Source organism: Sorex araneus, chromosome 8 (assembly GCF_027595985.1).
Source record: "Sorex araneus isolate mSorAra2 chromosome 8, mSorAra2.pri, whole genome shotgun sequence".
Classification (NCBI taxonomy): domain Eukaryota; kingdom Metazoa; phylum Chordata; class Mammalia; order Eulipotyphla; family Soricidae; genus Sorex; species Sorex araneus.
The window spans coordinates 53,174,101-53,195,309 of record NC_073309.1 but is presented as its reverse complement, the minus strand read 5'-3'; the positions used below and the strand labels follow the sequence as shown (position 1 = coordinate 53,195,309).

Sequence of the window (21,209 nt, the reverse complement as noted above, 5' to 3'; positions counted from 1 at the left end):
CGTGGAGGCTCTTCCCGACTGCGTCCGGTCTTCAGATTAATGCCTGCGCAGCCGCCCAGGCCGGATTTGTTCTCTCGGCCTGTTTCCCCACGTGTAAACTTCGCGGAGCTGCTCTGGTTCTCTTGCTTGCGAGAGGACGACCCTCTTCACTTGCACACTCCGCTCTCCCTGCCCCCGAATCAAACCTCCCTTGGAGTCCCAGCCCATCCCTTCCAGCGCTGCTGTGGTGACAGGAGCCTGCTCCGTGCCAGGAAGGCCCCCTCCCTGCCCATCGATTCACTAGTGCTCAGGTTGCTATGCTTATTTTATTTTCATGATTTTTTAAAAATTTCTTTTAGTTTTTAATTTTTTAAATAAAAGGAGCAGAAGGGGAGGGGGGCCTGTGGTCTCTCGGGCTGCGGGGAGAGCCAGGGGCCCACCCCTCCCTCTGCTCAAGGTGCAATGCGCGGAGGTTTGAGGTGTAAGCTGGGTGGGGAGGGCAGCTGGAGTGCTAGGAGAAGTCAGAGGCCAGGACCTCTGACCCATCCACCCCCTCCAGGAAGACTTGGTGGGCAAGAGGGGGCCTCCTGGACCCCAACTGGGGCTCATACGATGGCCACGGGCGGGTCAGAGCCTGTGCTCCAAGGCGAATCTCGGTGGGAGCCCAGGCCAGTGGCCCCTTCCGGCACCCCCGAAGGAAGGGGCAGCAGTGTCCACCGTGGGAAGTGCAGGGCTGTGGGGCGGTGGGCTGGCCCTTACTCGTGCACATCCCAGATCTCGGAGAGCAGAGGTGGCAGCTTCTTGTCCTGGAGCCTCAGGGCGAAGACCTGCTCGGAGTGCACCGAGCTCAGCGTGCGCAGACTCACCAGCTTCATCAGCATGCGCGGGAAGCGCAGTTGGTCCTGCGGGGCGGGGATAGCAGGCGTTGTGGGCTCCCCGGACCCCTCCCGGCCGCGTCCACCCCCCACTGCCGGCCGGCCTCCCACCTGCGGCCTCTTGATGCGCGTGTAGGACAGCAGCGCCTCCACATAGGGCTGCTGTAGCGCCTCCACGCGGCCGGGCTCCTGCACATTGGGCCGGTCCGCGGAGAAGATGTTGATAGCGATGAGCAGCGCGTACTCGGCGTCATCCAGACCCAGCCGCCTCATGGCCCGTGAGAACTCGAAGATGGGGTTGATAAACTCCACCTGCAGGCCTGGGGGGTGGGAGGCGGCCCTGAACTCCCAGCCCGACAGGGCCCTGACCCCCGGTCCCCATCCCCTAGGGCCAAGCCCCTGCCAGGCTGCCCTGCCAGACTTGGAAAGGTATGACCGGCTTAGCCTGCGACGTTTCCCACTCTCAGCAACCCCTTCCCTTGTTTCCCAGCACCCCAGGAGAGCTCCCTGTCCTGAAGGCTAAACCAAACGCAGGAAGTTCAAGAGCGAGTCCCTCATTCACTCATAAGCTCCGCGCCAATCCCCCAAGGGCTCGGGCCGCACCCAAACTTTGGTTTGGGGGACAGTGGGACAGTTTACGGAGGCAGGTCAGTTGGAGGGTGACAGGTCCATGGGAAGCTGCTGTCTCCCTGGACTGAGCGAACAGTCCCCTGGGGGGCAAGCAGGGACAAGAGCATGTGAGAATGTCCAAGTGCAGAAACACAGCAGGCTGAGGTGGGAGTCTTGTGGGTTCTCAGGAGTGCGCTGAGTGCGCCGGGTGGGCGGCTGCAGGGACCCGGGGGAGATACGCCTCCCAACCGATAGATGTGTGCACCCCTGCAGCACCCTGCTCCCAAAACCCAGCAAGAGTAAGGAGGTCACAGTGGCCAGAGGAGGGTGAGGGAGCAAGGGCAGGGCTGAGGGCAGACAGGAGTGGGATGTAGTGCCACAATGAGGACACTGGCAGTGCTGCCCACCCCCCGCAATGTTCTGGGGCACAGATTGGGGAGCAATGGTGATGCGGGAAGAGCATGACCCCCCAGGAAGCAAGTGGGTGCTGCTGGGAGGGCCCGGAGTGAGGAGGCCCCTGAAGAGGAGACCAGGAGAGAGCAGGAGCCAGAAGCCCTAGGCGGCAGCTGCGGCTTCTCCCTAGGCCAGAGGCCACCCAAGGCCCCGTGCCAGGGACACTCCTGCAGGGAAGCTGGACACCCCAGGAGTGCAGCCCTGGCGTGCAGGGGGGCATCTCCTTCTTCCTGGCACCCTGCGTGCTGTCCAGGGCTCCTTTCAGCCTGCTTTTGGAGGTGCACAGAGTAGAGACATGGGGCTGGAAACACAGGCCAGAGGTGGAGGGAGGTATCCCCCCATACACATACACAAACAGCTGGCCAGGGTTCCATCCCCAGCACCGCACAGGGTCCCCCAAGCACCAGCAGGTAGTGGGGCCCCGAACTCCAGGTCAAGGCATCAGTAAGAGAAAAGGGAGGAAGAGCAAGCAAGCAGAGCCCAGCTAGAGTATGGCCAGCCTGTGGGGATGGACACAGCCAGGCCTGGAAGAACGAGCGAGCAGAGCCCAGTTAGAGCCAGCTGGCAGGCCGCACCTGCGCGGTGAAAGTCGTCCTTGCTGTAGGTGAAGTCCTTCAGGAAGGTGATACACTCCGTCTCGTGGTTGTAGCGGCGGGCCGTCTCCAAGAGCATGATCTGTGGGGGAGCCGGCCATGCACCCACACATGCTCTGGGCGCGGGGGACCACACCAGCCTGTAGCCCACCCGCCTAGCCAACTCTCCAGACTCTGCCTCCCCAGGGTCCCCCACAGCGCGGAGGGTGCCAGGGGGCAAGGACCATGTTTGGCTCAAGCGCCGCCATCGGAGGCCCCCGGCCAGGGCCTGGTGGACCCGGGGCTCTGTGCAGGAACCCCGGAATGGCTTTTCCTGCACTCTACGTGCCGCCCAGTCTCCACTCCCAGCTCTGTGCAGCATGATTAGTAGCCTGACTGTCGCCTGCCAATGTCACCCCCACCAGGGCGAATGGGGGAGGGGCTCTGCCCCTGGGCTGTGCTGGGTGCCCTGCCGTGGACCCTTACCTCAATTGTTGACGCCTTCAGGAGGGCGATCTGGTCCTCGCGGCCCAGCTGCAGAAAACCAGGCACTTGCTTGGCAAAGTCCACAATCTCTTGGACCGAGATGATGGCCAGCTCCGTGAAGTGGGCAAAACGCTGCTGGCGAGCATCGCGGGACTGGGGGTCTGCGCCCAGGGGCCAGGGCTAGGGACACAGGGGGCCGGGGTCACTCCCAGGTCTCTGTCCTGCATCCCGAACCTGGGGGACATCTAAAAGGCCAAGCCTTCACCCTCAGAGTCACCCAGGCCCCGTTTCCACCCAGGCCCCTCATGCCGAGGCCCCTGGAGGAGAAGTACCGTGACTTTGGGCTGGTCAGAGAAGGAGCGTTTGTTACACTGCAGCTGAGCGGCCACCAGCTGCTGGATCATCAGTTCCTGGGCAGCTGTTAACTGGACACCTTCGCCTTCCCCGGGGCCCTGGGCACTGCCCTCAGACCCTCCTGGGGAGGTCCCGGGTGCGGAGGCCGAGCCACTGCTGCTCCCCGGGCCCCCAGGGGACTGTGTCTGCTGCTGCTGCTGCTGCTTTCGGATCTTCTTCTTGCGGATCTGTTCCTCAGAGAGGACACCTGGGGGCAGGGCAGGCGGCACAGCCTCAGCGGAGTCTGGGTCAGGCTGGGCCACCCTGCCCCCCTCTCCCGGGCACTCACACTGCTCCCTCATCCCGGCCTCCTTGCACTTGCGCAGCCGGCACTGCTGGCACTTGCGGCGCATGAAGGCGTCCATCTGGCAGGTGCCCCCGCCCCGGCAGGCATAGCGCCCTGCCCCGCCACGGACCACGCTGCGCCGGAAGAAGCCCTTGCAGCCCTCACAGCTGAGCACGTTGTAGTGGAAGCCCGAAGCCTTGTCTCCGCACACACGGCACAGCTCGTGACCCAGCATCTTCGGGGCCGGACCCTTCTTCCGCTTGCGTTCCGGCTCCTCGGCGGGGTCTGGGGTGACTGGGGTGGGTGGACAGGGGCCATGAGGGTGGGCGTCCCACAGACAAGCCACAGGCAGAGGGGCAGGCCCAGAGGTAGAAGCCAGAGTAAAGAGAGGGTGATTCCAACAGATTCAAAGGGAAAAATGTATCAGTCACTGGACCCCAAAGGATGAACCAAACCAGGAGGTATATAGGAAAGAACTGAAGAACAACCCACCAGACACTGGGACTTCCACTCCCCCATTCCAATTTCTGATCTTTTTCCCTAGATCCCACCCTGAGTTCCTCCACCCCCCACAGCCCCATATGAACTCCCACCCCTGGCCCTGGGTTGGGTCTCACCCACGCTGCAGGCCGAGCCGGCCCCATCTGTGCCTGGGACATCGGGGTCCGGCCCCCCAGGCCACGGCTCAGGCCCCTCCTCCTTTACCACAGGTGAAGAGGGGGTGCTGGGCTGAGGGGGGTCATTTCCTGGGAGAGAGAGTCACAGTGAGTCTCTCCTGAACATGTGATGTCTGGAAGGGTTCAGGAATGGGGCGGGGGTCACTCACCAGGCAAGGGAGTTTCCGGGGAATTTGTGGTGGGGGTGGACATGGTGGGGTCACGGGGCAGCCTGCAGAAGACAGGGGAGTTGAACTGATCATGGAGAGGCCCGCTACTGTGACGGGGCCACTTCCCTTTCACCTTTCCCTCACACACACTCCGGCAGATGGCCTTCCCCTAAACTCCACCAGAAGAGTCCAGCCTCCGGATACCCACCAGTTTAATCTCAAGCCCCGCACCTTCTGCTTAACTCATCCTCCACCTTCACTTTCTCCTTCCGCTGTTCAACTTCATCTCACGATGCTACCCATCTCTTTCCATGGACCCTCCAGCTCTGATCACGCCCCGCCTCCAGCTCCTCCTAAGCCCCGCCCCATCTGTCCGGACCCCGCCCACCACGCTCTGCCCATACCCCTGGTTCCGGGTCCTGGCCCCCGCTCCTCCCTTCCATCAATCACGCCCCGCCCCGCCCCCACACCTCGCTCCAGGTCCCGCCCCTCTCCGAACACCACTGGGGGGCGGGGCTCATGGCTGCGTGCGAGGGTCTCGTGGGCAGCCTCTTCGGGGTCTCCAATTCCCGTTGCCCTGGAAACAGCCGGGGGCGGCGCGAGCTGTAAAGGGGAGGGGTGGGAGGAGAGAAGGGACGGCTGAGCGGAGCAGCGCGGGGCACGCCGGGAAGCCTGGGGCCCAGGGCTCCCCCCGCGTCTTCCCACATTTCAGTGCACCTGCCTCGGTCCCCTCGCTCTGCTTCTTTTCCTCCGCTTCTGTAAGCCCTGGCACGCCACCGCGGCTCGAGTCCCCTCAAAAGTAACTTCGCCACTTCTTCCGGCAACCCCACCGCGCATCACTTCCGGGAGGGGCGGGGCGTCAGCGGTGACACACTTCCGGTCCTCGGGGCCCGGCCCGGCTCGGCCGGGGGCGCCCCTCGGGCGGAGACGTGGAGCCCGGCGGAAGTGCGCTCCGTGGCTGTGTCTGCGGGTCTGGCGCGGAGGTGCGGAATCAGGAGGTCGCATGCTGGGCGGCGGGGCGGCTTGACCGCTTCAGGCCTTCCCGCCTGGCGTCGTGTGACTTTACTTTGTTCCCGAGCCACTCTGCGCTCACAGCGTCCTCTATTCCGAGAATCGACTCCCCTGTCTGCACCGCATGATCCGAGCGCAGCTGGGTGTGGCCCCAGAACCAAAATAAATAATTTAAAAGAAAACTTAAAAGTATTGAATCGGAAGTGTAAGTCAGCCCACATCCGTTGCATGTGTGAGGCCCTAGGTTTGATCTTCAGCACCACGCTTACACTTTTTTTTGGGGGGGGGGAGCAACACAACCCGCGCCACCCAAGTTTCCTCCTGGCTCTGCACTCAGGGATCACTCCTGATTGTGCGCCAAGACCATGTGGGGTGCCGAGGATCTAACTCGGTTTGGCCACGTGCAAGGTCAGCATCCTACCCACTCTACTACTGTTCCGCCTGCCCCCCCCCCCACGTGCTTTTAAAAATCTTGGGGCCAGGGCGATCATACAGCGGGTAGGATGCTTTTCTTGCACGTGGCCGACCGGATTCGATCCCTGGCATCCCACATGGTCCCTCAAACACTGCTAGGAGTGATCCCTGGGTGTAGAGCCAGCTGTGACCCTGTTGTGGGGTCGTGATCAAAAGACCACCGGGGACTAAAAAAAATGTGAATTTGGAGTCTTTATCGACACCAGCGGGAGGGGCTATCCTACTAAGCAAGAGCAGCAGCCTCACAGCAGAAGCACCGCAGCATGGTGCTCCCTTTACTCTCCTAAGCACCTGAAAAATTAGTTTAGCTCACCACAGCCACATCCTGACACTCTCTAAGTCCACACAAGCATAGGAAGCAAGCATTGTTACACAAGGGAGAAAAGTAGCAAGAACATGAAGCATACAATCGGTCCTCTTAGCCACTCCCTATAGGACCCAGCCCATTGTTCCTGTTTGCAACCTGTGACAGGTTTTCCATGCCTTGCAAAAAGTTCAGTGTACTTATGGAATGACACAGTTAAATTAGTTGAGGAAAAAAAAAAACCTTTAGGGCCTGGAGTGATAGCACAGCGGGTAGGGCGTTTGCCTTTCACGCGGCCGACCCGGGTTAATCCCAGCGTCCCATATGGTCCCCTGAGCACCGCCAGGGGTAATTCCTGAGTGAAGAGCCAGGAGTAACCCCTGTGCATCGCCGGGTGTGACCCAAAAACCAAAAAAAAAAAAAAACCTTTAAAAAAAAAGACAATTTCTTATTGCTCCCTTTCAGTCTCCCCTTTGCAACCCAAAACAAACAAAAATTTACTTCGGGACAGTTATTTACTTAATGCGTTGCAGTAAACTCGGTTACATTATCACTTTGAGATATCAGAGATAGCACCAGAGTTCAGGCACTTGCCTGGCACTGGGTCATGCCTGGTTAATTCCTGGCACTGTATATGGTTTCTAAAGCACCGCCAGGAGTAACCACTGAGCAAGGAGCCAGGAGTAGTCCCTGAACAGGGTTCAGTACCAGAGTTAAGCACTTGCATGTGGCCAGCACCAATCTAGCACCTCATATGGTTCCCCCTGAACACTTCCAGCAGTGATCCCAGAGCAGAGACCAGAAGTGAACCCTTACCATCACTGGATGTGGCCCAAAAACCAAAAAGGAAGAGAAAAAATAAGAATGTAATCTCCAGGCAGAGATATATAAAATCATAGGAAAAGGTTTGTTTGAGATCAGTAGACATTTGAGACATAGGACCCAGGCATAAAACAGGCAGTTTATTAAAGAGTGCTCGCTCAGGCAAAGTGACAATGTCTGGAAGAAGAAGCGCTATTTCTACACAGATTCGTTTATTTCAGTATAAAGCGGAATAGTGGTGGGACATTCATGATATTTTAGAGACGATGGGGAGTTTAGAGAAATGGGCTCCCAGGGTCAAGATGCTACCCATATTCAAACCATGATTATTCTCTTTCTGGGGTCCCCAGGGCCCCTGTAAACTGTCAGATGCGGGCAGATGTGGGTTTTTAGGAATGTACTGCAATGAGCACCTCATGCAGACAAGACACCCATTCCTCAACTGATTCTCTCTCTCTTGGATTCTCTTGTTTGTTTTTGTTTTGGAGTCGCACCTAGTGGTGTCCAGGGGTCATATGGAATGCCAAGGATTGAACTTCAATCAGGCACGTGCAAGGCAAGAGTCACCCCCTCTCTTGGATTCTCTTGATTCCAACCAATCTTGGGCTCCAATAAGTATTCAGCAGCTTTGTTCTCATTCTGGACTGTGTTTACCGTCTGTAGAACATTAATTCTTTTGGAAAAAACATATGAAACTTTGGAACTCAGGCAATAGCATGAGTCATTTGTCTTTCATGCAGCCAACCCAGTTTCAATCCCTAGTATCCGATATGGTCCCCAGCACTGCCAGGAGTGACCCAAAAAGCCAAAACAACAACAGAAAAATGAAACTCCCAGCATGGTGCATGGCCGAGACATGGTCCAAGATGGGTTGAGGACTGTGGGCAGGACTAGAGTGATAGCACAGCAGGTAGGGCGTTTGCCTTGCACAAGACCAACGTGGGTTCAGTTCCCAGCATCCCATATGGTCCCCCAAGCACCACCAGGAGTAATTCCTGTGCAAGGTGTGACCCAAAAATATTTTTAAAAAAGGCCATAACATGATACCTATGTTTATTTACTTATTTATTTTTTGCTTTTGGGGTCACACCTGGTGATGCACAAGTGTTACTCCTGGCTTTGCACTCAGAAATTACTCCTGGCAGTACTCAGGGGACTATATGGGATGCCAGGGATCGAACCCAGGCAAACGCCCTACCCGCTGGCTATCACTCCAGCCCCATGATACCTATGTTTAAGGACCTGTCTTTGGTCGGAGTCTCAGGAGATGGCTCAGAGCGTCAGTGCTGTTTGCTTAAGGGAGTAATGAAATGCTGTCGTTTTTTTTTTTCTGTTTTGGGGCCACACCCAGCGGTGCTGACTGTGCTCAGAGATCAGTCCTGGAGGTGTTTGGGGGATCATGCGGTGTCCGGGCTGCAACCCTCAGCCGGCTGCATGTCAGGCTAGCGCCTCACATCTGTATTCTCTCTCCAGCCCATGAATGCCCAGAGCAGTTAACTTTTGTAGTATCTTCACAAAAGTCTATTTTTTCCATGAGAGGCAAGTTTTCTGATTTCTTTCCCATCTGTGTGGGCTGTACAGCACATTTTTACTGGCTCTTTTCCTTTCTCACTATAAACTCCTTACCCAGCACCCCTCCCAAACATTCAGAACATTTCTGCAACTGACTCGCAGACTTCTATAAAATAGACTTGTTTCCCAGGGCCAGAGGGATAGTATAGCGGGTAACCTATTTTGCCTTGTACATGGCCAGTCCGGTTGGATTCCCGGCATCCCATATGGTCCCCCAACCATCCCCACAAGTAATTCCTGACAGTAGAGCCAGGAGTAACCCCTAAGCATTGCTGGTGTGATCAAAAAACAGACTAAAAAATATTTCCCTAGATCTGGATAGAGAATAGTCACCCAGGTTTACATTTCTACTTGTTAGGGACTTGGCGTGAGTTTGTATTAGTGGTGCAAAAGAGTGTAGGGGTTGGAGTGATAGCACAGCGGGTAGGGCGTTTGCCTTGCACACTGCTGACCCAGGTTTGATCCCCGGCATCCCATACGGTCCCCCAAGCACTTCTAGAAGTAATTCATGAGTGCAGAGACAGAAGTAACCCAGGAGCATCGCCAGGTGTGACTCAAAAAGCAAAATAATAAAATAATAATAATAATAAAAAGAGCATATAAATTTATCGGAGTTACAAGCACCTCCCTGGGGCTAGAGAGTCAGCACAGTGGGTAGGGCGTTTGCCTTGCACGCAGCCGACCCGGGTTCGATTCCCAGCATCCCATATGGTTCCCCGAGCACCGCCGGGAGTAATTCCTGAATGCAAGAGCCAGGAGTAACCCCTGTGCATCGCTGGGTGTGACCCAAAAAGAAAAAAAAAAAAGCGCCTCCCTGAGCTAGGGAAACAGGCCTACATCGCCGCCTTGTGGCCATTTGAAAAACCTTCAAGCAAGGCCTCTCCATGGAGTAAACTGGAAAGACAGATTCAGGGGGCCGTGGGGTGGGGGGAGGAATTCTGAAAGCTAAGGGTGATAACACAGCAGTGAGGGTGCTTGCCTTGCACCCCTTTTTGTGCCCGAACACTGCCAAGAGAAGTAGCCAGGAGTAACCCCTGAGCATCACAGAGTGACCCCAAGAGAACCCCCCCCCAAAAAAGACCTGAGACTAAGGAGGGAGAGATATGAGGAAAGTGGTTAGGGACACCATCACTGTGTCAGGGAAACCACCCAGAAAAACAGGTGTGCCAGGTGGAATATTCTCTACTGAGCCAGCTGGCAGGGACTCTCAGGACCTGGGGACACAGCCATAAGTCACTGGTCCAGAGCGATAGCACAACGGGTAGGACATTTGCCTGGCACACAAATGGCCCCGAAAAAAACAACATTTAAAAAGAAATTTCCTGTACTTCTCCTGGGGGTCCGTCCCTTTGCTCCCTCTCGCATTGTCACAGCCTTTCTTCCTTCCAACCTCACTTTCCACGATTCCCTCAAGCTCCTTCCATTGTGCTGAGTCAACTGTTCACTTTTGTTTTTAAATAACTGAGGGAATTTTTTGGGGGGGGGTTTGGGTCACACCTGACGATGCTCAGGGCTGACTCCTGGCTCTACACTCAGGAATCACTCCTGGCAGTGCTCAGGGGACCATATGGGATGCTGGGAATCGAACCCGGGTCGGCCGCATGCAAGGCAAACGCCCTACCCGCTGTACAGTTGCTCCAGCCCCAACTGAGGGAATATTTTAACTGCTGGTAGAAATCAGGTCACATCTTCCTTATCTGATCAGCTCTCAATGGGTAGCTGGTTGCTTCCATAGTTTAGCTATTGTAAAAACCACTGCAATGGGGCCGGAATGACATTCCAGCAGGCAGAGCACTTGGCTTTGCACAGGGCTGAGCTGGGCTCAATCCCCGGCATCCCATCAGGTCACCAGAGTCCTGCCAGGATTGATCCCTGAGTGCAGAGGCAGGAGGGATTCCTAATCATTGCTGGGTGTGGCCCTCCCCCTCAAGTCAGATAAATTAGCAGAGGCCAGAGTAATAGTGACAGGTGGAAGGTGCTTATCTTGCACGAAGCTGACCCCACTTGTGTTCGGCACTATATATGTGTGTGAACATTATTATTATATATGTTTTTTGCCTTTTGGGTCACACCCGGCGATGCACAGAGGTTACTCCTGGCTCTACACTCAAGACTTACTCCTGGTGGTTCCCCAGGGGATCCTATGGGATGCTGGGAACCAAACCCGGGTCGGCCGCGTGCAAGGTGAACGCCCTACCCGCTGTGCTATTGCTCCAGCCCCATGAAAATTATTTGCGCTGTGAATGCCGTGCCATGCAGTGGTGCTGTGTCTGTGACGGATGTGTGTCATGCTTGTGCCATGTGTGATGTGTGTATGTCATGTGTGTGGGTGGAATGTGCCATGTGTGTGGATGGTGTGTGCTGTGTGTTTCAGTATTTTCCACAGCCTGTGGGAGTGAAGATGGGGCTGGACCGCCACACCTCAACTCTCCCCAGACTCCCCCCACCCCACCCCCCGAAACCTCCCTCTGTTTGCCTCAGGAAATCCTTGTGGTTAATGAGTCCCAGAAAAGTAAGTGGAGTGAACGCGAAGGTGCTAAAGAAAGGGGGCCCAGGAACTCCATCTGAGCACCCCTGACACCACCCTCAAACTGGGGAGTGCAGAGTGCCAGCGACAAAGTGGCAACACCCCCCAGTGACCCTGAGAATGACACCGCCTCTTCTGCTCACCCACCACTCCTGCCTGTCCCACAGGGTAGCTCTGGGGGAGGGTGGCTGATAGGGCGGAGTCTCTGGGGGAATAAATAAGCCACCGCCCCCATGCCTGGGCCCACTCCTCGCCCAGAGATGGCCCTGCTCTCGCTGCTGCTGCTGCTCCCGCTCACCTCGGAGCCTGCTGAGGCCACGCTGATCCGGTACTGGGACCTCCCAGTCCCAGGATGGACTCCCCTCGTCCGGGGCTTCCTCATCCCGTGGCTCCCCACCTGCTCCCTGGATGCCTGTCTTTGGCGCTCAGGGGCTTTGCAGAGTGAGCTCACTCCTGAGGAGCCCCCGAGCCCCACTCCCATCTTCCCAAAGATCCCCAAACCCTAAGGGTATTTTTTTCTGTTTCAGTTTTGGGGCTACACCCAGCAGTCTTCAGGGCTGAATCCTGCCTCTGTACCCAGGATCAGACCAGGGTTTGCTGTGTGTAAGGCGAATGCCTTAACCCCTGAACTATCTCTCCAGCTTTAGCCCGGAGACTTTCTCACCAGGGAGGGAGTGGGGTGTGCAGGGAGAGTTTGGGTCAGACCCGACAATACTCAGGGCTTACTCCTGGCTCTGTGCTCAGGAATCACTCCTGGTGGGCTCAGGGACCATATGGGATGCTGGGGCTTGAATCAGGTTAATTGCGTGCAAGGCAAGAGCCCTCCCCACTGTGCTATGGCTCTGGCCCTCAGATCAATGGTTCTAAACCAAGATTGACTCTGAACTGATTGATTGATTCTTTCGGTCTCCAGAAGTCCAGTTTGGGGTCCAGGAAGCCAGGCACTTGATGTGCATGCAGTGAAGCCAATGAGAGCTTGAGTCAAATCATGGCACTTCACATGGCCCCCAAGCGCTACCCAGGGATTACTCCCGAGCACTGCTAGATGTGGCCCCCAATGTCGTTTGGGGGGACCCAAATGATCTCCTCCTCATCTGACCTCTGCTGTCTTCCCACCCCATCACCCTCCTCCCCTCTCTCCTCCTCCTGCCTGGAACTCTCCAGAACTCTCTGTGGGTGGAAGGGGCGCTCTTCCAGGAAACTTGTCCCACTTGACATTCCTAGGCCTCTCGAGCCAGGGCTGCAGGGGGGCCATCAGTGACTGCAGGCCCCAACACATGACCAGCCCAGGCTGCGTGCCCAGCAGCTTCTCAACCATTGCCCAAGCCAATGCAAACAACAGTGATTTTCTGGGGACTCACGCAGAACCAGCAGCTATGACAGAGAGAACTATGTGAGGGACGCAAATTCTTGGGCTCCAGAGTGGCTGGGGACAGAACCCACTTGGGTTTGATACCCAGCACCACAGAAGGTCCCCTGAGCACTGCCAGGAAGGATCCCTGAGTGGAGAGCCAGGAGGAAACTGTGAGCACTGCTGGGTGTGGCCCCCACACAAAAAATAAAATAAAAGGAAGAAAGGGAGGGAGGGAAAGGGAAGGAAGGGAAGGGAAGAAAAAAAGAAATTTTAAAAGTTTCTCAAGAGCCATCCAACCCCTCCACCCACTTCTGCCCTTGATATCAGGCATGACGAAACTTTTATCCAGCTGCTTAAGTATTTTACTTCCTTCTAGTGTTCTTATGAGTTTGGAGTGTCTTTGATATATCTGGGATGCAATTCACTGTGGAGAGTGAATATGAAATTTGCTGCTTCCATTTCTCTCTCAAGTAGTGGGGAAAATGATCTATAGCACTGTATCACTATCGTCCCGTTGTTCATCAATTTGCTTGAGTGGGCACCAGTAACGTTTCCATTGTGAGACTTGTTGTTACTGCTTTTGGCATATCAAATATGCCACGGGGAGCTTGCTAGACTCTGCTGTGCGGGCAGGGTTATCTCGGTAGCTTACTGGGCTCTCCGAGAGAGATGGAGGAATCAAACCCGGGTCGACCACATGCAAGGCAAATGCCCTACCCGCAGTGCTATCGTTCCTGCCATCTATGGCCATACCACCCTGAACGCGCCCGATCTCATCTGATCTCTAGCAAGAATTGAAAAATACAATTTTTTTTTTTTTTTGCAGAGGCTAGATTCCCCCCCACCTTAGGATCATTGGGAACCTCTGTGAATCGTGGTTCCCTGGGGGTTGGCGTATGTGACCCGACTGGGAAAGGTGGGAGGGAAGGTTTGTTTTGGATGGTTCAATCTTGTACAAAATTGGCACTGAGGTGCCAGAGGGGCTCTTGGGTTATTGCCGGGTTTCTGGCCGAGACTATTGGAGTGTCAGGTGTTGCTTTGTTGGATCCTCTCCGGGAAGGTCCATTAGACACATGCTCACAGAAGGTAACTTCTGAGATGAAAGTGGCTTCCTTCCTCCAGGATCCCTCTTCGTCGTGTCCACACTGGACATGGGAGCCTGTACCGCCTGAGGGGCTGGGAGCCACCAGCAGTGCCGCCCAGGTCGAGGACCCCTGCCCCCGGAGACAAGCCCATCTTCGTGCCTCTGTCCAACTATGTGAACGTGAGTCTACTCCCCACAACTCCCCGCCTATGCCTCCTAACTCCACATCCATATTCTGTCCTGGTTTTGCTTTCAGGCCCAGTATTTTGGAGAGATTGGCCTGGGGACACCCCCACAAAACTTCTCTGTTGTTTTCGACACCGGCTCCTCCAATCTCTGGGTCCCATCCAAGAAATGCTACTTCTTGAGCCTTCCTTGCTGTGAGTTTTTAGGGGTCTGGAGGAGGGAAGAACGTGGCTGAACAGGCTGAAGGGAAAAGGGAGGGCAAAATATTCCCTTTCCGCCTGTTTTGGTTATTCCCAGCTATCGCCTTGGTGGTGACACGTAGCCGCTGCCGGGGACATGCTTTAGCTGCCGTGTCAGACACATACATGTGCTGTGCTGCTGGAATTTCAGTGGTGCATGTGGAGCGGTCCTGGGCTCCAATCTGCAGCCTCAATCTGGCAAGGCAGAGCTTTAGCGTTGAGCCACGTCCCCTGTGGGGCCCTGATCTCTTCTGACATGGTCACAGGTGGGAAGGTGGGGGGGGGCGGCAGGAAGCATTCGGGGGCCCAGTGACACCTCTCTGACCTTCTGGTTAGGGGTGCATCATCGCTTCAACTCCAAAGCTTCCAGCTCCTTCCGACCCAATGGCACCAAGTTCGCCATTCAGTACGGAACCGGTAGGCTGGACGGAATCCTGAGCGAGGACAAGCTGACTGTGAGTGATCCGGGACCCCAGGAGGGCCTGAGTCCTGGGAACACCCCAAAGTCTAAAGATGACCTGGTTTAGGTAGGAGTCTGAAGAACATGAATTTCCAGGGAAGCAAGGGAGGAGGGGGGGCTTAAGACTTAAGAGGGAGGAGCTTCTGTTGAGGGCAGAGCTTCCCACCGCGGGGCGGGGCTGAACTTCTTTTGAGGGCAGGGCTCCCCTTCAGGATGGAGCTTCTGTTGAGGGAGGGGCTTCCCAATCCTGGGGCGGGGCCGGAGCGGGGCTCTCAAGCGAGGAGGCAAAGCTTCCTAAACTAGTGGCTTAGCTTCCAAGAGGCCCTACAAAGACTATCGTCCTTTCAGAAGTAATCTCCCTTGTTTGAATCTGCCCCTAGATTGGAGGTATTGAGGGCGCATCGGTGATGTTCGGGGAGGCTCTGTGGCAGCCCAGCCTGGTCTTCACTTTGGCCCACTTCGATGGGATATTGGGGCTCGGGTTTCCTATTCTGGCGGTGGAAGGAGTTCGGCCCCCGCTGGATGCAATGGTGGACCAGGGGCTACTGGACAAGCCTGTCTTCTCTTTCTACCTCAACAGGTATTTGGGTCGGGGCGGGGTCTCTAGTCCCAAGGAGGAAGTCCTTTTCCTAATATAGGAAGCCCTAGCCTCCACTCAGGAAGTCACCAAGCCACTTTCCATATAGGGACTCTACCCACACAGGCCTGTCCATTCAGAATGTGATCCACCCGGGCTGGAGCCATAGCACAGCGGGTAGGGTGTTTGCCTTGCACGCGGCTGACCCAGGTTCCATTCCTAGCATCCCATATGCTCCCCCGAGCACTGCCAGGAGTAATTTCTGAGTGCATGAGCCAGGAGAAACCCCTAATAATCGCTGGGTGTGACCCAAAAAGCAAAAAAAAAAAAGAAAAAGAAAAGAAAAAAAAAGAAGGTGATAAACAGAAGAAACTCACTACCACAGAAACGCTCCAATGGAGGAGGGAGTTCTCACCCCAGAGAATGCCATGGCCTGCTCAATCAAACACTGAACACAGGAGCCTCCTCTCTTGACCACAGAGAAAGCCCAAATTCCATTTGCGAACACACACTAGAAGTCAGGAATTGCCCTTTCTCATTCAGGAAGTTCCACTCACCTTTCAGGAAGCTCTAGGAAGTCTCACTGAACAACCAGGAAATCTTTTATCCAGGAGCATCTCCACCAACCAGGAAGTTTTATCCACCAATAAGAAAGTCTTACTGAGGGGCTGGAGCAATAGCACAGCGGGTAGGGCATTTGCCTTGCACGCGGCTGACCTGAGTTCGATTCCCAGCATCCCATATGGTCCCCCGAGCACCACCAGGAGTGATTCCTGAGTGCAGAGCCAGGAGTAGCCCCTGAGCATCGCCAGGTATGGCCCAAAAAAAAGCCAAAAGAAAAAAAAAAAAAAGAAAGAAAGAAAGTCTTACTGAGTCCAGGAAGCCACCGGTCAGGAGCTCTTACCCATAAATCTGTAAATCCTACTCACCAACCAGTGAGTGTCACCACCAATCAGGCAGTATCCCCTTTCCCTCTTGGAGGTCCTGTTCCCCATACATAAAGTCCTAAGCCAGCTGACCTCTGACCTACGCAGGGAATCCCACCACCCTTCAGTCTCCGTCTTTCCCTTGCACACCTCTAGTAAGTCTCCATCCCTCTTCTCATCACCCTCATTCAACCAATGCCTGTGAATTCCAGGGCACACACTTCAAAGAGCCTCACCCTCAGAGCGGGACAGGTAGCTGAAGGGTTAGGTTCTTGCCTTTGCTACCTGCCAGCCCACACTTATCTCCAGTACCACATATGGGTCCTGTATGGCCCAACTCCACTTTCCCCCTCAAAAAAAGCACATCAAAAAGTCTCACCATCCACCAGCTCCCATCTTCCCACTCTGTCCAGACTTAACTCACAAACCCCACTTAAATTTACCCCCCACACAGCTTCTACTGTCTATGGTTAAATGAGCAAATCTTATCACCTCTTCAGGAAGCCATCTGCACCCTGAAATCCCAAGTCCCACCCAGAAAGACCCTCCTTCTTACTCCTGCCTTGTTTTCAAGTCCCAGTATCCAGGTGCTACCTGTACCCCAGAACCTTATCTCACACTCCGAAACCACTCCCTAGCAGCATAGTCCTCTGGCAGTCATTCCTGGGAGAACCCCTGTGGATTCACCCCTGATCACACTCTGTTTTCTCTAGAGACCCTAAAGCAGCGGATGGAGGAGAGCTAGTTCTGGGGGGATCTGACCCAAGCCACTACATTCCCCCTCTCACCTTCCTGCCAGTCACCATCCCTGCCTACTGGCAGGTTCACATGGAGCGGTGAGTGGGGGCCTCACCTTCAGAAGTGGGCGCTGGGGCCTGCTCTCCAGGGTCCTGGAGAAGGGGGGCTGGGGACCCCAAATTCTAGGTGATGGAGAAGTAAGGGGTTAGTTAGGCCCTGCATCAGATGAATGGGACTGTGGCCTGGACCCCTAGGTTTGATAGAGTGCTGGGGGCTAGACCCTGGGTCTGATGGAGGTGGTGAGACGGGGTGACCCTTGTGTTGATGGGGAAAGCTGGGGGGAAAAACCTTGAGGGCAAAGGTTGGGGATGGACTCCTGGGTCTGAGTGGGGGATTGGGGTTGTGTTCCGGGGCCTGAGGGAGCTGGTATGCTGACTGCCCCCTTCCCAGGGTGATGCTGGGCATAGGTCTGACTGTTTGTGCCAAGGGCTGTGCTGCCATCCTGGACACGGGCACTTCTCTCATCACGGGACCCACTGAGGAGATTCGGGCCCTGAATGAGGCCATTGGGGGCTTTCCCCTGATAGGTGGGCAGGTGAGGACCCATTGCCTGAAAGGGGTGTGTGTGGGGGGTGCTGAAGGGGGTCGGACAGGCTCTGAAAACGGGTGGTGGGCAGGATGCTGGCCCCGTTAGGTTAAACTCTTGTCCATACCCTTGACTGTTCAGAGGGACCTTGTGGTGCCTATGATCAAATCAGGCCACCTGTGGGCAAAGCCTGTCCATCAGCCAGCCAGCTGAGTGCTTTTTCCTGCCCTCTGATGGTCACCAGATTTGGTTTGATTTTTGGTTTGGGAACCACACTGGGTGGTGCTCAGGGGTTATTCCTAGCTCTCCATTTCTGGCAGACTCAGGAGACCATATGGAATGGCAGGGATTGAACCCAGGTAGGCTGCATGCACGGCAAGTGCCTTACCCACTGTACTATCTCTCTGGTCACTAGGTTTTTAAATATAAAAGTGTAAGGCAGGGATTGGAGAATAGTACAGAGGATAGGGTGTTTGCCTTGCATGTGACCAAGATGGGTTCAACCTCTGGCATACCATATGGTCCGCTCAGTGATTCCTGAGTGCAGAGCCAGGAGTAACCCCTGAACATTGCCAGGTGTGCACCCCAACAAAAAGTATAAGACAAATGACACAGGGTAAGACAAATGAACTACACCAGGGGTCACCAACTTTTGTCTGTTTGCTATTATGTCACACCCTGTGGTGCTCAGGAATCGCTCTTGGCAGTGCTCAAGGGACCCCACGTAGTGCTGGGGACAGAACCCTGGTCGGCTGCATGCAAGCCAAGTGCCCTCCTGACGTACTACCGTGCCAACCCCGATTTTTGATTGTGATATTTTTTTTTTGTTCTTGCTTTTTGGTCACACCCAGGAGTTCTCAGAATTTATTCCTGGCTCTGCACTCAGACTCAGTGATCACTCCGAATGGGGCTCGGAGGACCAAATGGGGTGCCAACAATCCAACCCAGGACAGCGTCCTGTACTATCGCTCTGGCCCCAAGCCACCATTTTTTGATGGAAAGTTAAACGACATAAGACTTTGATTTGGGAGTTCAATGATAATGGGGTGAGGGAAGTTAGGCTGGAGGAGGCAGATGGGGGGGCGCGGCAGATTCTGAAAACCTAGCATCCCGCTGCGAAGCCCCCTAATACGTGGGGGATCTCCTCTTCCCCCTCAGTACGTCATCCAGTGCGCCAGTGTCCCAGCGCTCCCTCCAGCCTCCTTCCTCCTGGGCGGGGTGTGGTTCAACCTCACGGCGGAGGACTACGTCATCCAGGTGGGTGGCTGTCCCCACCAGGGCAGAGGCTAGGCTGGGAAGGGTGGAGCCGGGGACTGCCAATTATTTCCAGAACCTGGGCTCCAGGTAAGAGGCGTGACCACTCTCTCCCCCGCCCCTCCCGTCTGGTCACCTTGCAGATCACACGGGGCGGTGTCACCCTCTGCCTGTCCGGCTTCCAGGCTCTGGACTTGCCGCCACCAGCAGGGCCCCTTTGGATCCTTGGTGATGTCTTCTTGGGCACCTACGTAGCCGTCTTCGACCGCGGGAACGAGAAAAACGGGGCCAGGGTGGGACTGGCGCGCGCTCGTCCCCGCGGGGTCGGGGGGCAGCAGGGTGGCCCGGCGCAGCTGCGTTTCTCGGGTGGGCGCTCCACTTAGGCGCCTGCACGACGGGTGACAGCCGGGGTCCCGCCACACACTACAAATACACTTATATTCCCTTCCCGGACCTACCCAGGTCGCTTCTGTTTATTTGCCTGGAGTCACACCCTGCAGTGCTCGGAGGAGTGGTGGTGGTGGGGGGAGGGGGGTCGCTCCCCAAGACGTTTCCAGGACCGAACAGGTTCCTGCTATCGAATCAGCCTCCCAGCCGCCAGCGCCCCCTCCCCCGCCCAATCCGGCATGCACAGCATGTTTAGTATCCCTCTAAGCGATCTCACCCGCCAGTGCTTTCTGGAGAGGGAATTCCGTGTCCCGATTTGTCCAGTTGTAGAGAAGAGGGAGGAGACGGGTGTCACCTCTTTTCTCCCGGGCTCACACGTGCGCGGCCGGCCGGGTACTACGAATCCCACGAAGCCTTTCGCCCATGAGCGGCTGTCGTGGAGGTGTCGGCACCGCAGAGCATCACGGGCATTGTAGTCCACGGAGTGTTTCCCATGGGCCGGGGGCGGGCGCAGCCACAACATGCGTGGGAGGCGACAGGTCGCGACGGCAGCGACAGGTGGCAGCGGGGGGGTGGTTGGAATCGTAAAGGGTTTTCCAACCCTTGCTTTCACGGCAGAGGATACCGTTCTCACAGACCGCATCACCCGCTGCTCCTCTCGTCCCTTGGAATTCTCGGACCCCTGGGTCCGCCATCAAGGCGGGGCTTGAAGCCCCTGGGTTGGGGGGAGCTGTGGTGCCCCTCCTCCGGCAATGATGTCACTCCCCAACCCCCCTCGCAGCCTCTTGCTGCCCAGAGCTGCCGGGGCTGGGTCACCCCTCCCCCCCATCGCCAGCCCCGGATTCCCCCAGCCTCGCCCCGCCTCGACTTGGGGTGAGTACAGGCGAGGGGAAGAAGGCTGGGGTTCAGGGGTGGCAAGCGAGACCAAATGCCAGCTTTGGAGGCAAGGGGCCCGGGTGACGGGTGACCGAAAGATGACAGCGGAGAACTGCCCCTCCATCAGGAGCTTCGGTGGGGGGAGAAGGGGCTCGGTGTTGCGGGGGAGCACCAATGATGATGGCAGGCAGTCCCCGTGTTTTCGGATCCGTGTCGGGGAGGCCCCCCTTTCCGGGATTTGGAACCGATGGGAGTGGGGGCGAAGGGACAAGGAGGGGGGCCCTTCAGAAGTCGGAAAAACAGGAAAGACCCTTCCCCAATTCTAGGTCTTGGGGGTGGAGGAGAAAGGGGGGGTGCGTGGAAGGGGGGATTGGAAGTACGGAGGTCACCGGAGGGAGGAGTTCGAAGCTGTCAGGAATTCTGTCTTGAAGATCTGGGGGAGGGAGAGGGGTGGGAAGAGGGGCCTCCTTCCGCCTCTCATCTGGCCTCTCCGAAAATCAAATCAAGTTCACTTACCTCGTTTGCTGGCAGTGAGGATGGCGTTTAACCCCAGTCCAGGTCAGGTTGCACAGGCCCCCCTCCCCCACCCCTGCTCCTGAGGAGAAAATCCAGGTTCAGTGATTTTCCCCATATATTCATAGAGGATGACCCTGCCCAAATATTCTTTGGTGGGACCCGAGTGATAGTACATCAGGGAGGGTGCTTGCCTTGTACTCTGTTGCCTTGGGTTCAGTCCCCTGGCACCCCAGATGGTCTTCCAAGCCCACCAGGAGTGATCCACGAGGATCACAGGAGGAAGCCCTAAACATCACCGGGCGGGGCCCCTAAACAAGAAAAGAACAAAAAGAAAAAGCAAATTTCCTTTGGCTTCATGGTGTCTGGACAGTTCTGTCATTCCTTGCCCTGTCTTCCTCCTCCCAAGATCTCAGATCTCCAGGAGCCTCCAAATTCTCCCCTGTTCTCTTCCCTGCACTCCACCTTCTCCCACACCATCTGACCGCTGCAAAGTCGCTGATCTGGTAACTTGATCCCCTGCCTGGCAGCTGTCAAATGCAGCAGAGAAAGAGTGGAGGTGGGGTAGGGGTGGAGGGTGGAGGAGAGGACAGAGAACCTGATCCTTTGCCCTAGCTCCCACTCCAGCACCTAGGATGACCCTCCCCACCCCAGCCCCCCAGCCCCACCCCATTGCACTTGCCGTAACTCATTGCATCTCACTCACTCAACTCCAGCCCACTCCCCTATTTAAACATTCCCCGCAAGATTGGGGCAGAAAGTAGGAAGTCGAGAGGACCCCTCTCTGCTTTCTGGGTTCTGTCAGGTGCTGTGGGGCAGTGGAGGAGCCCGGCACCTGGG

The 21,209-nt window shown here is 56.2% G+C and overlaps 2 protein-coding genes across 2 annotated transcripts; one reads left to right on the top strand and one right to left on the bottom strand.

The window, feature by feature from the left end:
• Positions 1–286: 286 nt before the first annotated feature.
• Positions 287–19,371, bottom strand: NR1H2 (nuclear receptor subfamily 1 group H member 2). The gene is made up of 11 exons (XM_004619862.2): positions 19,258–19,371; positions 5,197–5,629; positions 4,950–5,082; positions 4,480–4,541; positions 4,271–4,399; positions 3,657–3,947; positions 3,307–3,575; positions 2,975–3,154; positions 2,492–2,591; positions 966–1,174; positions 287–881 (listed from the first exon to the last, which is right to left on the bottom strand). The coding sequence occupies exons 4-11, from the start codon at positions 4,520–4,522 to the stop codon at positions 735–737; spliced, it is 1,368 nt and encodes a 455-aa protein (XP_004619919.1). The 5' UTR covers positions 4,523–4,541; positions 4,950–5,082; positions 5,197–5,629; positions 19,258–19,371; the 3' UTR covers positions 287–734.
• On the top strand, positions 10,910–19,264 carry NAPSA (napsin A aspartic peptidase). The gene is made up of 9 exons (XM_004619760.2): positions 10,910–11,517; positions 13,666–13,807; positions 13,884–14,007; positions 14,389–14,507; positions 14,893–15,092; positions 16,729–16,851; positions 17,204–17,348; positions 18,498–18,596; positions 18,737–19,264. Exons 1-9 carry the CDS (start codon positions 11,423–11,425, stop codon positions 18,974–18,976), a joined length of 1,287 nt encoding a protein of 428 aa, XP_004619817.2. The 5' UTR covers positions 10,910–11,422; the 3' UTR covers positions 18,977–19,264.
• Positions 19,372–21,209: the final 1,838 nt, after the last annotated feature.

Excerpts from the sequence above, each read along its gene's own strand:
- NR1H2 (XM_004619862.2), bottom strand. The coding sequence starts at position 4,522 with ATGTCCACCCCCACCACAAATTCCCCGGAAACTCCCTTGCCTG. Across the intron at positions 3,948-4,270 it reads CGGCTCGGCCTGCAGCGTGG|TCACCCCAGACCCCGCCGAG; the intron begins GTGAGACCCAAC and ends CACCCACCCCAG. Across the intron at positions 3,576-3,656 it reads GGCCGGGATGAGGGAGCAGT|GTGTCCTCTCTGAGGAACAG; the intron begins GTGAGTGCCCGG and ends CCCTGCCCCCAG.
- NAPSA (XM_004619760.2), top strand. The coding sequence starts at position 11,423 with ATGCCTGGGCCCACTCCTCGCCCAGAGATGGCCCTGCTCTCGCTGCTG. Across the intron at positions 16,852-17,203 it reads TGGCAGGTTCACATGGAGCG|GGTGATGCTGGGCATAGGTC; the intron begins GTGAGTGGGGGC and ends CCCCCTTCCCAG. Across the intron at positions 18,597-18,736 it reads CGGAGGACTACGTCATCCAG|ATCACACGGGGCGGTGTCAC; the intron begins GTGGGTGGCTGT and ends GTCACCTTGCAG.